This window comes from Bos indicus, chromosome 2 (assembly GCF_029378745.1).
Source record: "Bos indicus isolate NIAB-ARS_2022 breed Sahiwal x Tharparkar chromosome 2, NIAB-ARS_B.indTharparkar_mat_pri_1.0, whole genome shotgun sequence".
NCBI classification, from domain to species: Eukaryota; Metazoa; Chordata; class Mammalia; order Artiodactyla; family Bovidae; genus Bos; species Bos indicus.
The window spans coordinates 53,811,325-53,828,330 of record NC_091761.1 but is presented as its reverse complement, the minus strand read 5'-3'; the positions used below and the strand labels follow the sequence as shown (position 1 = coordinate 53,828,330).

At 35.9% G+C, this 17,006-nt stretch overlaps 1 protein-coding gene across 2 annotated transcripts in view; it reads left to right on the top strand.

Annotated features, from left to right (window-relative positions):
• Nucleotides 1-17,006, top strand: part of KYNU (kynureninase) — a 121,422-nt gene that overhangs the window by 26,191 nt on the left and 78,225 nt on the right. For both annotated transcript variants that reach the window (XM_070768326.1, XM_019973292.2), the window contains one exon: nucleotides 9,055-9,137. In XM_070768326.1, the coding sequence (XP_070624427.1) occupies nucleotides 9,055-9,137 (83 nt within the window). The remainder of the gene's footprint in view (nucleotides 1-9,054; nucleotides 9,138-17,006) is intronic.

The window sequence follows — 17,006 nt, the reverse complement described above, 5'->3', positions numbered from 1 at the left end:
AAACAGTGAGAGTTTTACTTCTTCTTTTCCAATTTGGATTCCTTTTATTTCTTTTTCTGCTCTGATTGCTGTGGCCAAAACTTCCAAAACTATGTTGAACAGTAATGGTGAAAGGGGGCACCCTTGTCTTGTTCCTGACTTTAGAGGAAATGCTTTCAATTTTTCCCCATTGAGGATAATGTTTGCTGTGGGTTTGTCATATATAGCTTTTATTATGTTGAGGTATGTTCCTTCTATTCCTGCTTTCTGGAGAGTTTTTATCATAAATGGATGTTGAATTTTGTCAAAGGCTTTCTCTGCATCTATTGAGATAATCATATGGTTTTTGTTTTTCAATTTGTTAATGTGGTGTATAACATTGATTGATTTGCGGATATTGAAGAATCCTTGCATCCCTGGGATAAAGCCCACTTGGTCATGGTGTATGATCTTTTTAATGTGTTGTTGGATTCTGATTGCTAGAATTTTGTTAAGGATTTTTGCATCTATGTTCATCAGTGATATTGGTCTGTAGTTTTCTTTTTTTGTGGCATCTTTGTCAGGTTTTGGTATTAGGGTGATGGTGGCCTCATAGAATGAGTTTGGAAGTTTACCTTCCTCTGCAATTTTCTGGAAGAGTTTGAGCAGGATAGGTGTTAGCTCTTCTCTAAATTTTTGGTAGAATTCAGCTGTGAAGCCGTCTGGACCGGGGCTTTTGTTTGCTGGAAGATTTTTGATTACAGTTTCAATTTCCGTGCTTGTGATGGGTCTGTTAAGATTTTCTATTTCTTCCTGGTCGAGTTTTGGAAAGTTGTACTTTTCTAAGAATTTGTCCATTTCTTCCACGTTGTCCATTTTATTGGCATATAATTATTGATAGTAGTCTCTTATGATCCTTTGTATTTCTGTGTTGTCTGTTGTGATCTCTCCAGTTTCATTTCTAATTTTATTGATTTGATTTTTCTCCCTTTGTTTCTTGATGAGTCTGGCTAATGGTTTGTCAATTTTATTTATCCTTTCAAAGAACCAGCTTTTGGCTTTGTTGATTTTTGCTATGGTCTCTTTTGTTTCTTTTGCATTTATTTCTGCCCTAATTTTTAAGATTTCTTTCCTTCTACTAACCCTGGGGTTCTTCATTTCTTCCTTTTCTAGTTGCTTTAGGTGTAGGGTTAGGTTATTTATTTGACTTTTTTCTTGTTTCTTGAGGCATGCCTGTATTGCTATGAACTTTCCCCTTAGGACTGCTTTTAAAGTGTCCCACAGGTTTTGAGTTGTTGTGTTTTCATTTTCATTAGTTTCTATGTAAATTTTGATTTCTTTTTTGATTTCTTCTGTGATTTGTTGGTTATTCAGCAGGGTGTTGTTCAGCCTCCATATGTTGGAATTTTTAATAGTTTGTCTCCTGTAATTGAGATCTAATCTTACTGCATTGTGGTCAGAAAAAATGCTTGGAATGATTTCTATTTTTTTGAATTTACCAAGGCTAGATTTATGGCCCAGGATGTGATCTATCCTGGAGAAGGTTGCATGTGCACTTGAGAAAAAGGTGAAGTTCATTGTTTTGGGATGAAATGTCCTATAGATATCAATTAGGTCTAACTGGTCTATTGTATCGTTTAACGTTTGTGTTTCCTTGTTAATTTTCTGTTTAGTTGATCTATCCATAGGTGTGAGTGGGGTATTAAAGTCTCCCACTATTACTGTGTTATTGTTAATTTCTCCTTTCATACTTGTTAGCATTTGTCTTACATATTGCGGCGCTTCCGTGTTGGGTGCATATATATTTATAATTGTTATATCTTCTTCTTGGATTGATCCTTTGGTCATTATGTAGTGACCATCTTTGTCTCTTTTCACAGACTTTGTTTTAAAGTCTATTTTATCTGATATAAGTATTGCTACTCCTGCTTTCTTTTGGTCCCTATTTGCATGGAAAATCTTTTTCCAGCCCTTCACTTTCAGTCTGTATGTGTCCCCTGTTTTGAGATGGGTCTCTTGTAGACAACATATGTAGGGGTCTTGTTTTTGTATCCATTCAGCCAGTCTTTGTCTTTTGGTTGGGGCATTCAACCCATTTACATTTAAGGTAATTACTGATAAGTATGATCCCGTTGCCATTTACTTTATTGTTTTGAGTTCGAGTTTATACACTATTTTTGTGTTTCCTGTCTAGAGAATATCCTTTAGTATTTGTTGGAGAGCTGGGTTGGTGGTGCTGAATTCTCTCAGCTTTTGCTTGTCTGAGAAGCTTTTGATTTCTCCTTCATATTTGAATGAGATCCTTGCTGGGTACACTAATCTGGGCTGTAGGTTATTTTCTTTCATCACTTTAAGTATGTCTTGCCATTCCCTCCTGGCTTGAAGAGTTTCTATTGAAAGATCAGCTGTTATCCTAATGGGAATTCCCTTGTGTGTTATTTGTTGTTTTTCCCTTGCTGCTTTTAATATTTGTTCTTTGTGTTTGGTCTTTGTTAATTTGATTAATATGTGTCTTGGGATGTTTCGCCTTGGGTTTATCCTGTTTGGGACTCTCTGGGTTTCTTGGACTTGGGTGATTATTTCCTTCCCCATTTTAGGGAAGTTTTCAGCTATTATCTCCTCAAGTATTTTCTCATGGTCTTTCTTTCTGTCTTCTGCTTCTGGGACCCCTATGATTCGAATGTTGTAGTGTTTAATATTGTCCTGGAGGTCTCTGAGATTGTCCTCGTTTCTTTTAATTCGTTTTTCTTTTATCCTCTCTGATTCATTTATTTCTACCATTCTATCTTCTAATTCACTAATCCTATCTTCTGCCTCTGTTATTCTACTATTTGTTGCCTCCAGAGTGTTTTTAATTTCATTTATTGCATTATTCATTTTATATTGACTCCTAAATATTTAGCTTAAAACTCCACTCTAGCCTTTTCAGCTAATGTTGTGTTGGAAGGAAAATTTTCCTCTATCAACTTACCTTCCAGTGGTTGGGGGCCTGAGGATTAATTGACAACAGATAGATTAGCTTTCTAGGTGGTACTAGTGGTAAAGAATCTGCCTGCCAGTTCAATCCCTGGGTCAGGACGATCCCTGAAGTAGAAAATGATAACCAACTCCAGTATTCTTGCTTGGAGAATCCCATGGAGAGAAGAGCCTGGCAGGCTACACAAAGAGTTGTACATCATGCAGAACATACACACACACAGATTAGCAGGAGTAAACTTTATTTTACATGGGTACCGAAACACACTACAGTGGTTCACTTATCAGCCAGAGTAAGGGATTAAAACCAATTTAACAAAAAGTGGGCAGTTTTAGGCTTCAGTAGGAAAGTATGGTCTGCTCTACTGGGCTTTTCCAACTTGATAATAACCAGCAAATCTTTCCTGCTTGGGAGCTCCCCAAGAGAAAGACTGAGGGAAAGTAAATGTGTAACTCCTAGTGCTAAGGGCCATTTTTCTCTGATGGTGGGTCAGTGGTGGTGGTTTTTTCAGGAGGCTTTCCTTAAGTCTGGACAATGTTTCTTTCTTAGGATTTCTTTCTTAGGTCAAACATGCTTTTAAAGTAATCTTCCTGCCACTCTGGTGGCCCGTTGTTTCCTTCACTTGCCTTTCTAACTATTGCCTTTGTTTTTTACTAAATTTCCCCTGCATATGTTTGGTTTGCCTCTGGACCCAGAGCCACTCGTTATTGTAATGAGTATTATCTGACTATCTGTTCTTCTTCATCTCCTCCAACCCTAATTCTGCCCTACTTCTCAGCAGATACCCAAACCAAGACAGTGCCCACCCCCATTCCTGACCAGTGAGAGATTTTGAGAACTGAGTCAAAGAGAGCTACACAGTCACTAAATAATGTACCTTAAAATTATTTGCTTAACAGAGGAAAATAATATTAAAAATTTATAATCTTAACAGTAACTGAGAAATTTGAGTGAAATATTGCCCTGGGATATTGATATCAAATCTCTGGGCATCCATGACCTATAACATAGGAAATGACATTTGGCTTATGTTTTTTATCTTCTAAGTCATCATCTTTCACGGACTATTGTAGACATATTACCTACTTATCTATAAAATAAACCATCACTGGTCATCATGCAGCTCAATCTTATAATTCACGTGACTGCCATATTTGATTACTTTACACTAAAGAAAAGTCAAGAATACAGGCACACTTAGAAATATTTTAGGACTCAATTGATTTCTTCTACAACTTCAAGTGATTCAAGCAAGACTATGAAATTAAAATGCTTACCTCTGTATTTTTTAAATGCCTATTAGTATTTTCCAAATTCATTTTCAACTGTATATGATTTCTAAAGTAGGTTAATAACACTTTATTTGGAGAATAAATTATTTGATGAAATAATAATATTTAGATTATTTTAATTTTCTGAAATAGAAAACTTTTAGTGTAATTTCACTCTTTGATATATAATAATTAGTTATCAGCAAGAAGATATAACAACAATAAGAAGCATCAATATCATATGCTTGTTCATTGTGGGTCTGCTAAGATGGATAGGCAATAAACTTAATTTGGGGGAATATTTAAAATTAAATATTTACTAATGACCCAGATCAATTAAAGGAGAATGAGTAAGTAATCATAGTGGTAAAATTCAGCTATATCAGTCCTAAAGAGCACATTGTAAGTTGAAGGATGTATGTTGTGTCCCTAGGTAGTAACCACTATATTATTGGTCTTCTGGGTTATCCCATTTGCTAGATAAATAAATGTCTTTCTTTTTTTATAGGAGCAAAATGTTGCCACAGTTTTGTCTTTATAGGGATTCTTATAAACACTGATACATTTTAGGTAGAATTACTTAAAAAGAAAAATAGCACACTGAATTACACAGTAGGAACAAGCTGCCTAGTTTGCAGTGACTTAGCTTACATGGTAATATGTGTGCAGAAAGGGTGCTGGTGAAGCACAGGGATACACATGTTTCTGCAGACCTGCAGTCTCGTTCAGTTTAAGGGTTTCTTTCTTTAAAAAATATAAAGGTGTATTGTAGAGGAGGAAAGACTTGCCCCCTACTCCACAGGTCCATTACTGGGCCTAGGAAATAAAGTAACAGGCAGATTAACAGAAGAAAAGGCATAAAATTTTATTACTTTTTAATATTACATGCATGAGGACACCACAGGAAAAAAAGAAATGATTATCCAAAAAAAAGCAATGAGATTTGAAAGCTTATATGTTGTATTAATAGGGGCTAAGGAGGAGCTATACAGGTCACTCTGAGAAAAGTACATGAATGTTAGGAAGGATGAATAGGCTGTTAGAAGAATAGATGGGAAGTGTGGTAGTTTGTGACAAGGTCTATCTGGCTGTGGTGCTGACTTCATCTCCTCTCTTGTGACCTGAGTCAATCTTCCTTTGTTGATGAAACTTCCAAAGAGGGAATTAATGACAAGTGAGTTCTTTTGGAGGATCTGTCTTCACACAGATAAGGCGAGTTCAGAGATATCCTCCCCTTGCATTTGCTCTTTTTCAAGTACCTCCAGCACATAATAATCCTTATGCCCAAGCGGCAAGTTTTAGTGTGGCATATTCTGCCTCCAGTATGAATAAAAAAGTACATGGTATGACATGTTACAGAGCTTTTCCTGACATCTCTGTTGGCTAATCATCAACTGGGTCACAGAAAAAAGTTGTGGTATCATTAAGGGAGACTCTTTGAAGCCTTACTTATTTGCTTACTGGGGGGAGCTTTTAAAAGCAGGGGCACTTTTCATTCTGTAGGATGGTTAAAGCGCAGCCCTATTTCAAAGAGGATCCACATTTCTATTAACTTCCTAATTAGATTTTATATCCTGAAATCTAATTTCATGAGCAAATACTGCTCTACAGACATCTCAGCCGACTCACAGCAATGATTGATGCAATGGTAGTGAGTGAACTCTGTCCTATGCTCTCTTTTCCTCACAGCATTAGTAAAAGAAGATTGCACCTACACTGCAACTGCTTTAAGCAGTTTAGAATGAAAACAACATAAGCTTTCTCTTCAATTGAATATGTATGTTTATAACTGCACTGTGATCCACATCGGCTCTTTCTAATGACAGGCCACTTTGAGTTTATTTGGGTAACACTTCCTAAATACATTTCACTACCCTAGGCTAGTAGACTGGCAAAATGAAGAAGTTGATTCTGTGTGTGACATCTTAAAGGAAGGAAGATGCCAAAAGCATTGCAGGAAGAAATGGATCCTTAAAGATTATTACCATGGTGTCTACAAGGGTGAGAAGTAGGTGGCATAATATTCTGAGATATAAATTCTCTGAGGCAGAACATAGAATTTTACTGCCTAAATGCAATAAGATGTATTGTGGTATCAGCAAGGCCATGGAGCTCTATGTGATTAAAATAAAAAAGGATCCAAGTATCTGCCTTTAACTACTATTTAATGATAAAGACTTTTGTCTTTAGCATTTATATTGGAAGTCAAGAAAGAGGCAAGCTGCAGGCTATCTAACAATAATATGAATAATACTCATGAACAATTGTCTTTCTCTTCCTCCTTAGTTCTTATAGTCTGCTTATTCTCAAAGTCTTCTTCCTTCATCTCACTTTATATGGTAACTGAAGTATTAGTTTAAAAACTGTGTTTTACACCACATGCTGATGTGTAGTGCAGTGTTAGTCGCTCAGTCGTGTCTGACTCCTTGCAACCCCATGGACTGTAGCCCGGTGCCAGGCCCCTCTGTCCATGGAATTCTCCAGGCATACTGAAGTGTGTGCTATTTCGTCTCCAAGGGATCGATCTCCAACCCAGGGATTGAATTCGGGTCTCCTCGGTCTCCCACATTGCTGGCAGATACCTTCTGAGCTACCAGGGAAGCCTTCACATGCTGATCAAGTGAGTTTTAACATTAGATTTGCATTAGGAAAGACAACTCAAAAAAGGGGTACCATGTACCAAGATCTTTTACATGGTATCTTATTTATTTTTCATACAAAGCCTTTAAGGTACATATTATAACCCATTTACTGTTATAAAAGTGGGAAATTAAGTACTATAAGCCTCTAATAAATGTAGCCTCGTACGTAGTATTGACCTGGAACTGGCCCATCCCAGGTGATGGAGTCAAATGTTAAACATTCAGGATTTTCATTGATGGGCGGTATTCATACCACAGAAATCAGCAAGGGATCCTCCTTTCCAGTTTCCCCACTGCTCTGTAGAGGAGAAACAATCCTTTGGCCTTCTGAGGTTTTAACTGATAGCCCTGTAATAAAAGAGAGGTTAATAAGATAAAAAAAGAATTTTGCTTATTAACACAATTTATTAACATGAATACCTAAAGGATACATAGGGAATATTCAGGGAAAAATGAGTGACTCCTGAAGGTGGCTGAGAATTCAAGCTTAAATCTCATTTAATAGCTAAAGAGGAAGAAAGATGCAGGCCTCTTGGGGGATAGTTAAGGACTTCTGTGAAAGATGGACGGATCCTTGAAGAATAGATAGGAGGAATAGTTCTGAAGTTTATCTGGGGGGTGGTGTTGCTTGTATTCTCTCCTTGCTAAGAGGCTTCCCAGGTAGCGCAGATGGTAATGTGTCTGTCTGCAGTGCCGGAGACCTGGGTTTGACCCCTGGGTTGGGAAAATTCCCTGGAGAAGGAAATGGCAACCCACCCAGGTATTCTTACCTGACAAATTCCAGGGACAGAGGAGCCTGGTAGGCTACAGTGGACACAGCTGAGCAATTGCCATGCACCCACCGTGCCGAGAGTCAATCTTCTTTAGTTGATGAAACTCTTGGGAAGATTTATGATAACTAAATTTCTTCTGAAGGATCTGTCTTTAGGCAGATAGCAAAGTTCAGAGAAAGCCTCTTCTTGGATTTTCTGTTTCTTCAAGTGCCTATAGCACAATATGATGAATGTACCACAATGATGTTTCAGGATGGCGTATTCTACTACTTTTCACCTCTAAGAGAAGGTTTTCCAGCTCACCACTACCAGCTTATTTAATTCCAGAATATATATTCATCACAGTTAACACTATATACATAGAGCACATGCTTATTCCTTTCTTCCAAGTTTACATAGTCTTTGGATCCCAAAAGAATTAAGAACAGTCTATTCCAGAACTTTCTAATATACAAGTTTGTAACAGCACACAAAGTCACTCTCTTCTTGATTTCTTCTCCTATTTTTCAAATGTATTTGCCTTCCTTATTTGATAGAAAGGACTTGAGGATTGACATTATCTTATGTATTTAGCATTTTTTCCATTATGCCTACTGAGATACTTACTAGAATAACAAAATTGAGCTAGAATGTGATAGATGAAATTGCTAGAAAATATGGGATTCCCAGGTGGCTCAGTGTGGTAAAGAATTCACCTGTCAATTCAGGGAACACAGGAGTGATCCCAGGGTCGGGAAGGTTCCCTGTAGGAGGAAATTGCAATTCATTCCAGTATTCTTGCTGGGATAATCCCATGGATAGAGGAGCCTGGTTGGCTACTCTCTGTAGAGTCACAAAGAATAAGACAGGACTGAGCACACAAGCAGATGAAGATATAGTATTGTCTCTGATTATTGCCAAGTTTCACTATTAACTTAAAATGTCATCATGAGTATAGTCACATTTTATAATACTTCTATTTAATTCATAGATTATAATTATATTTTAAAATGCAATTAATAATCATTTTAATATCTAGCCTCAGGTAGCTGTAAAATGTTGTAGTATAGATACAATTATATGGAATGGTATACAGGTAAGATATTCAAATAGCCTTAAAATTTTCAAAAGAGAAAAAATAATATCTTAGACTTCAAAATAAAGAAAGATAATGAAATATTATATGGTCAACTCCCCCTATACTCCCCAACAAAAGAAAACAAAGAAATATTTTAAAATTACAAGTTAAAAAGCAGAGTTCTCAAATATTACTTTTGGTTTTTAAAAAAGCATGCTTTTTATTAAAACATTACAAAGACTCACTTAGAAATGTTCAGTCACTAATGTTGATATTTGAAAACTCACACACACACTGACACAGACACACAGAGATACACACTATACACACAGATGCACACCAAAACTAAGATTGTTATATCCCTTTTCAATTTCAGGGGAGCCTATGGTCACAGTGTAGGGAAACGTCCTTGGATTATAGGAGATGAGACTATTTCAGGACTTATGGCTGACATTGTGGGTAAGTACAAAGTAAATTTTTTCCAAAAAACTCATAAAGACATAATCATTTGGTTATACACATAGGTTATTAGACAAACATTTTATTGAAGAACATCCTGATTTTTTATTTTAATCTATAATACTAAAGAGTAAATGTGCTTTTAACTGAGACTCGATTGCTAAAGTTTTTTTTTTTTTCTTATATATTCTAAGGCTATTGTTTACTCATCAATGAAAAACATCTGCACTTATAATTAAGGAAATTTCATAGAAATGAACTTCAATTAATTTTCTAAGAGTTTATTATACGGTAAAATAAACATTAACCTTCACATGCTAAAGGCCTAAGACACCAATATGTTTAGGGTCATTTCAACTTAATCTGTGATGATCTTTTAAAATTAGGCTGAGTGCTGTTGAAAATAATATTGATGCTGTATTTTCAGTCTATGATGTATTTCCTAAAGTGAGTTCTATATACTGTTGGTAAAGCTATTCAATATAGTTTTAAATGGTAAATGTGTTATCATATTGAAAAAAATTATTTGTTTAATAGGGTAGATTATTCAGCATTGCTTAAAGAAGTCTTATATGAAATTTAAGGTATTAAACTATATATATATGTGTGTGTGTGTATACATATATACATATACACACATATCTATCCCATAGTATCTCCTATATAAAGACACTTCTTTAAGATCAGGAAAATAAATATCTTCCCTAAAATATACAAATAACCACAGAGAATTAAACAAAGTGAGGAGACAGAGGAATATTTTCCAAAAAACGGCAGGAAACTGCAAAGAACTAAGTGAAGTGTTAATAAATAATCTACTCAATAAAAAATGCAAAGTAATGATTATAAAGATGCTCAATTAATTCAGGAAAATGGGTGAAAATAATGAGGAGTTAAACAAAGAGTTAGAAAACATAAAGAAGAACCAAATGGAGCCAAAGGAAACAACTGAAATAAACTAGAAGGAATCAACAATAGAGTAGATGATACAGAGGAATGTATCAGTGAACTGGAAAACAGAGTAGTAAAAATTACTCCAGCTAAGCAGAAAAGCAGAATAAAGAATTGAAAAAGAGGGACAGTTTAAGAGATATCTGGGACAATATCAAGTATACTAACATTCACATTATAAGGGTCCCAGAAGGAGAAGAAAGGGGCAGAGAAGTTATTACAAGTGATGATTCCTGAAAACCTCCCTAACCTGAGAAAGGAAACAGACATCCAGGTCCAGGAATCACAGAGGGTCCCAAATAAGCTCAGCCCACAGAGGTCCACACCAAAACATATTTGTAATTAAAAAGTCAACAAAATAAAGAGAAAATCTTAAAAAAGCAGCGAGGGAAAAGCAATTTATTATACATAAGAGAACTCCAAAAAAAACAGTAGCTGACTTTCCAGCAGAAACTCTGCAGGCCAGAAGGGAGTGGCATGATATATTTAAAGTGGTGAAAATAAAAAAAGCCTACAACCAAGAATACCCTGCTTGGCATGACTATCATTCAAATTTGAAAGAGAGTGAAGGCATTTCACAAATAAGCAAATGCTAGAAGAATTCAGCACCACTAAATATGCTTTACAGGAAATGTTAATGAGACTTCTGTAGGTGGGAAGAAAAGGCCACAAGTAGAAATACAAAAATTATAAAAGGAAAAATGTCTCTTTTTTAAATGTCCTATACACAGTATTCATTTGTTCTGTAATGATTCACATTTTAAATAGTGCCTTCTGACAACATGCCAGTTGGCTCTTCTTTAGTAGGGTAATAAGAATAGCAGTTCACATTCAAGGTGGAGGTATCACCAGACCACAGGAGAAGGGTAAGCAGAGACCCTCTGGGCATGTTGCGGGCATGTTGTCTAGGGCAGAGGATTTCTAAAGGAAGGAAACAGGAGAGACTGGGAGAAAGAACACCCTTGTATTTGCAGAAGTCATTACTCTTTCTAAGTAGTGGTCATATTAGCTTTGCCGGTAACCCCATGTAGGGAGAAGAGGAAGAAAGCAGCATATCTTGCTTTAGATGCTTGGTTGGGGTGTTGCCTGCGAGAAGGAAGCTTATGGACACATTTGACAAGAGACTAGCACCCACATCTATCAGGTGAAGCTTCCTCAATCCTCAGCCACCATTCATACCCTCTGTACTGACAGCAAGACAGGGAAGAAAGCTTTAGCTTTCGTTCCGTGTTTAGCAAGGAGAGATTCAAAATTATCATAGTCAAAACAATTTATGTTAATATAGTTTGTAAACAGACCACAAATAATTTAGGAACTCTATGTTTCTAACTTCTTCTCATGTATTTCTGGGACTCATCCCAGCATAAGGACAGTCTTCTGTCCCAAATAGACCCCCAAAAATAGATCCACAGGAAATGACTTTGCATTTTCAGTTCAGTTCAGTTCAGTCATTCAAGCATGTCCAACTCTTTGGGACCCAATGGACTGCAGCACGCCAGGCTTCCCTGTCCATCACCAACTCCCGGAGTTTACTCAAACTCGTGTCCATTGAGTCAGTGATGCCATCAAACCATCTCATCCTCTGTCATCCCCTTTTCCTCCCACCTTCAATCTTTCCTAGCATCAAGGTCTTTTCAAATGAATCAGCTCTTCGTATCAGGTGGCCAAAGTATTGGAGTTTCAGATTCAGCATCAGTCCTTCCAATGAACACCCAGGACTGATTTCCTTTAGGATGGACTGGTTGGATATCCCTGCAGTCCAAGGGATTCTCAAGAGTCTTCTCCAACACCACAGTTCAAAAGCATCAATTCTTCGGTGTTCAGCTTTCTTTAAAGCTGCCTAAAGTTTCTGGCTTCCCAAAAAGCCTCAACACGATCGAGAACCAGATGACTCCAGATGGCTCAGTCTGGGCTCAGAGCCACCCCCCAAGTTTAAATATTCAGTTGACTATGAATTAGAAGTGATAATACCTGAAAACCTCCCTAACTTGGAAAAAGAAACAGACATCCAGGTCTATATAGCAACTGTGTTAAGCATGAATGAGCATAGAACACACTCATTCTTAACATAGCCCAAACTGCTAGACTTTTAAGGAAAATAAGTTCTTAGTTTAGGAACTATATGAATATGTAACCTGTTCTATTAAAAAAGTTAACATAAATAAATAAATAAGCACCTAGATAAAAAGGTTGCAAGCAAAAGCAAACTCTGTTTGCTGCTATTTATTTTTGAATAATCACTACAGTATACACATTTCTACCTCTTTTATGTAGTTATATTACAGGATCAGAATATCAGTTTCTAGTTTAAAATAAGAGGCTAAGTACAAACTGAAATGTTCCCTTCTGTTCTAAACACAGAAAAATAGAAAAAAAATTAGATTAACAAGCATATAGCAACACTTAAAAATTAAAAAGAAATCTTTATTGATCAGAAATATAGTATTTGCTGAAGAAAGAAGTACTTGGAAGCTGGAAGCACAGTATTTGAGGAGTAGTGCGTGGAGCCAGCATGAGTATGTAGGGTCTGAGTGCAGGACTCGCACAAAGAAGCCCCAGGGTGAATCTACAGAGCTCTGGATGCTTGGGACTCAAACCCAAAGTCAGGACATTTTAACCAGGGTGGCTAAAGGTGAAAGCTTAGCGTCTCCTTCCAAACCAGTCAGGATCTTGGGAGCACAGAGCACTTGATCAGACTGCCAGCATAACCCAGAGGATATGTATACGTATGTGTATAGTGTTATGGAGAGGATTCTCACCTGAACAATCCTGGATAGCATTTATAAGTGTTTTGCCTAGTTGTCTGATAATGCTTTTAATCTGTGTTCATTTCTTTGAAGCCAATTATATTCATTCAAATGCCTAACATGTAAATCTAAAAAAAAAAAAAAATACTCAAAAAATCCTGAACTAATTTGACCTGAGCATTTATATTTTCCTTAGATGTGGACTGTTTTTTCTTTGCTAGATTTGCTTTCAGAACATAAATTGCATTCTAATTCTATTATTTTGTGATTAATATTTATCATGCTCTAAAGAGGAGTTAGGGTGGTAGGCCAGGGAAGTGGTAAGGCAATTATTTAGTGAGATTTATAAAACCCATAAAACTTGCAAAAAGATTTCCTTTCACCATTTAAAACTTTATAGCCCCACTGCATCTTATTAAATGAGCATGCATTTTGTTGCCCAGCAAATATGTATATGTCACAAAGATCAATGAAATTTCAAACCAGCCCACCTCTCATTATTGTTAATAAGATTATTAAAAAAAGAATAAGTATTTAGATTACTTAGATAAGTAACAAAATTGAACTTATTAAAAATGTTTTAAACAATAATTATCAGTTCTAGTTTTAGGGATTTTTGTGTGTCTTTGAAATACCACACAAAGGCATGTGACATATATGGGATAAACTTAATTTTATATGGAACTCAGTAAACAGTATATGTACTATTTATTTTATATATATATATATATATATATATATATATATTTCTCAAAGTTTCAAGCCTTAATACGACAATCGAATTATCATATTTAACTGGAAATATTATCAGTGCATCATTAAATCTAAAGTAGCTTCTTTATTTTAATGATTATTTTATTAAATGTCTATTTTGTTCTCTACAATGTATGTTTTATCGGGAGAAATAATTCTACCTTTTTTGTTGTTGTTGTTGACAGTAGCTGCAAAAGAGGACTATGAGCATGATTTTAAAAGCTCGTTTTTTAAATTTTTTTTCAGTAGCTAATACCTATCCCCCAATTTATTTACTTTTAAAATTGTATATATTACAATTTTATATTACCATCAAATAAATGGTTCTTAATTTAAGTTTAAAAATGAATGAGTTTACTTTGTTTGCCTTAGTAGGAACTGATTCTTTTATAAGGTATTTGTGTATGTGTTCATGTTTGTCTTTTTTGCTGAAAATCCCAGGTTTCCTTTTTGCCTTGGTTACTAGTACGTTCTGAGAAAATCTGATAGAATGAAGTACCAGAAACATTTAATAGCTTCTAATTTGTTTCCCATGAGCATATATTGTACTTTGTTGTAATTTTTAAAAATCATTCTTTCTCACCTTAAATGCAAGACACCTAATATCCTCTTTGGAGGTAGATATTATATAAATTAAAAAAAAAATTAAATTATATGGTAACTACAGAAGACAGGAGCAAAAGTCAAATTGATTTTTGCTACTTGTGGGATGTCGAAATGAGTCAGGAGCAAACAGACAAGCTATAAGTTTTGGACTACGATTGAATCTTCCAGGTTCTTAAAACCACAGCCTTTATTTTGTCATAATACTTCTGAAAAAGAAGAAACAGGAGGATAATAAAAATTATTATGGGTACAAACTGATAGAGTGAATAGAGAGGAGAAAGAGGTAATGAGCAATCCTATTTACTCATAGAGAAAATAATTCCCATTTCATATGGGATGAAAAACTTTTAATAAAACATTTATATATATGTTGTCAAACATATACATATTTCACTTTTCATATATATAAAAACAAATGAAGCTTATCACATACATATTACATGCCTTTGTATGGTATTTCAAAGACACAAAAGTCTCTAAAGGTAGAACTGCAAAACATGGAATAACTTTCCCTTATAATTAATGTCACATTATCAGGATGCTAGAAATAGAATTGCTGAGGAATATTATTAATATTATTATTAAGCCTACTTCTCCCTGGGTACATAAACATTACAGAGGACTAGATATATTCATTTTGGCTTATAAAACTATTGTAATATGAACATAAATTTGCTTTATGAAACTTGAGGTTGACCCTCTGAGAGGTAATATCCCTGGGAGCTCTCTCCAAATAGCCATGAATCATCAAGCACACTCGAGACACCACTAAGGACCCCAGGAATTTGCTACTTGTAAAATGGAGTGGAAAGCTCTCATATTAGCTTAACTGCAAACCTTAGAACAAAACAACATTTGCATCTGCTTAATAAAATATACAGAACGTGGCATGGCAGTTATGAGAACCTTCTTATCAAACACTAAGCAGCTAGGGACCCTGTCATTCTTATTTTGCAAAACATTTGAAATTAAATGAGGATGAGAAAGATGCAGAAGGATATTAGTAATGAACATGGGCTTCCTATATTTGACGTACAGAGAGCAGATAACATGGACAACACTTGGCAAATGTTATCTTGAACAAAGATTTTATTTATTTATTTTTCTGAAAGAGAAAGATTTTTGTCTCCTACTTCCTATCTGTGACAAGTTAGTTCATCTGCTTGCACATTAGTTTCCTCATTGATAAAAGTGGAAAATAAAGTAGATACCTTATTGGATTACTGTGAAGATAATATAAGTCACACTAGAAGTGTTGGCACATAATAAGGGCTCAATGGACATTAGTGTGCTAGGTATGGATAGAAGAAGGTAGTGCTTGCATATAAGTTTCACCTTCTGGTAGAGCAAAAAATTGTGTTCAATAAATAAACAAGCAGTTCTCACTCTTCAAATGAGAACCCTGTCTCACACATATCTTAGATGAAATAATTCAAATTTTTACACTTACTGCAGTGACTTGTACATGATCTTCTAAAGTAAAGTGAAAATGAAAGTTGCTCGGTTGTATCCAACTCTTTGTGACCCTGTGGGCTATACATTCCATGGAATTCTCTAGGCCAGAATACTGAAGTGGATAGCTTTTCCCTTCTCCAGGGACTCTTCCCAATCCAGGCATAGAACCCAGGTCTCATGCATTGCAGGCAGATTCTTTACCAGCTAAGCCACAAGGGAAGCCAAGGAAAACTGGAGAGGGTAGCCTATCCCTTCTCTAGCAGATCTTCCAGACCCAGGGGTCTCCTGAAATGCAGGCAGATTATTTACCAACTCAGCTATCAGGGAAGCCCATCTTCTAAAGTAAAGACTCTTTCAAATCCTGATAAGATTTCAGGAAGTTTTTTAAGAAATCCTTGGCCTCCAATAATGTAGTACTTTCATTTGTAATTTTTATAAATTATAGTCAGATGAATAAAGAAAAGCAAAATATTAGTGTTAGTTGCTCAGCCATGTCCAACTCTTTGTGACCACGTGGACTATAACTGGCAAGGATCCTCTGTCTATGGAATTTTTCAGGCAAGAATACTGGAATGTCCATTCCCTTCTCTAGGGGATCTTCCTAACTCAGGGATCAAACCCTGGTCTCCTGTATTGCAGGTGGATATTTTACCATTTGAGCCACTAGGTGATGGAATATTATTCAGCCATAAAGAATAATGGAATAATGCCTTCTGCAGGGTGTGCATGGACCTAGGACATATTATACTTAATGAAATAAGTCATACAGATAAAGACAAATACTGAATATTATATGGTAACAAGCAAATTTGTCCTTGGAGTACAGAAAGAAGCAGGGCAAAGGCAATAGGGTTTCGTGAAGCAAACGCACTGGTCACAGCAAACACCCTCTTCCAACAACACAAGAGAAGACTCTACACATGGACATCACCAGATGGTCAACATCGAAATCAGATTGATTATATTCTTTGCAGCCAAAGATGGAGAAGCTCTTTACAGTCAGCAAAAACAAGACCGGGAGGCGACTGTGGCTCAGATCATGAACTCCTTATTGCCAAATTCAGACTGAAATTGAAGAAAGTAGGGAAAACCACTAGACCATACAGGTATGACCTAAATCAAATCCCATATGATTATACACTGGAAGTGACAAATAGATTCAAATGATTAGATCTGATAGAGTGCCTGAAGAACTATGGACAGAGATTCATAACATTGTATAGCAGGCAGTGATCAAGACCATCCCCAAGATAAAGAAATGCAAAAAGACAAAATGGTTGTCTGAGGAGGCCTTACAAATAGCTGTGAAAAGAAGAGAACTGAAAGGCAAAGGAGAAAAGGAAAGATATACCCATTT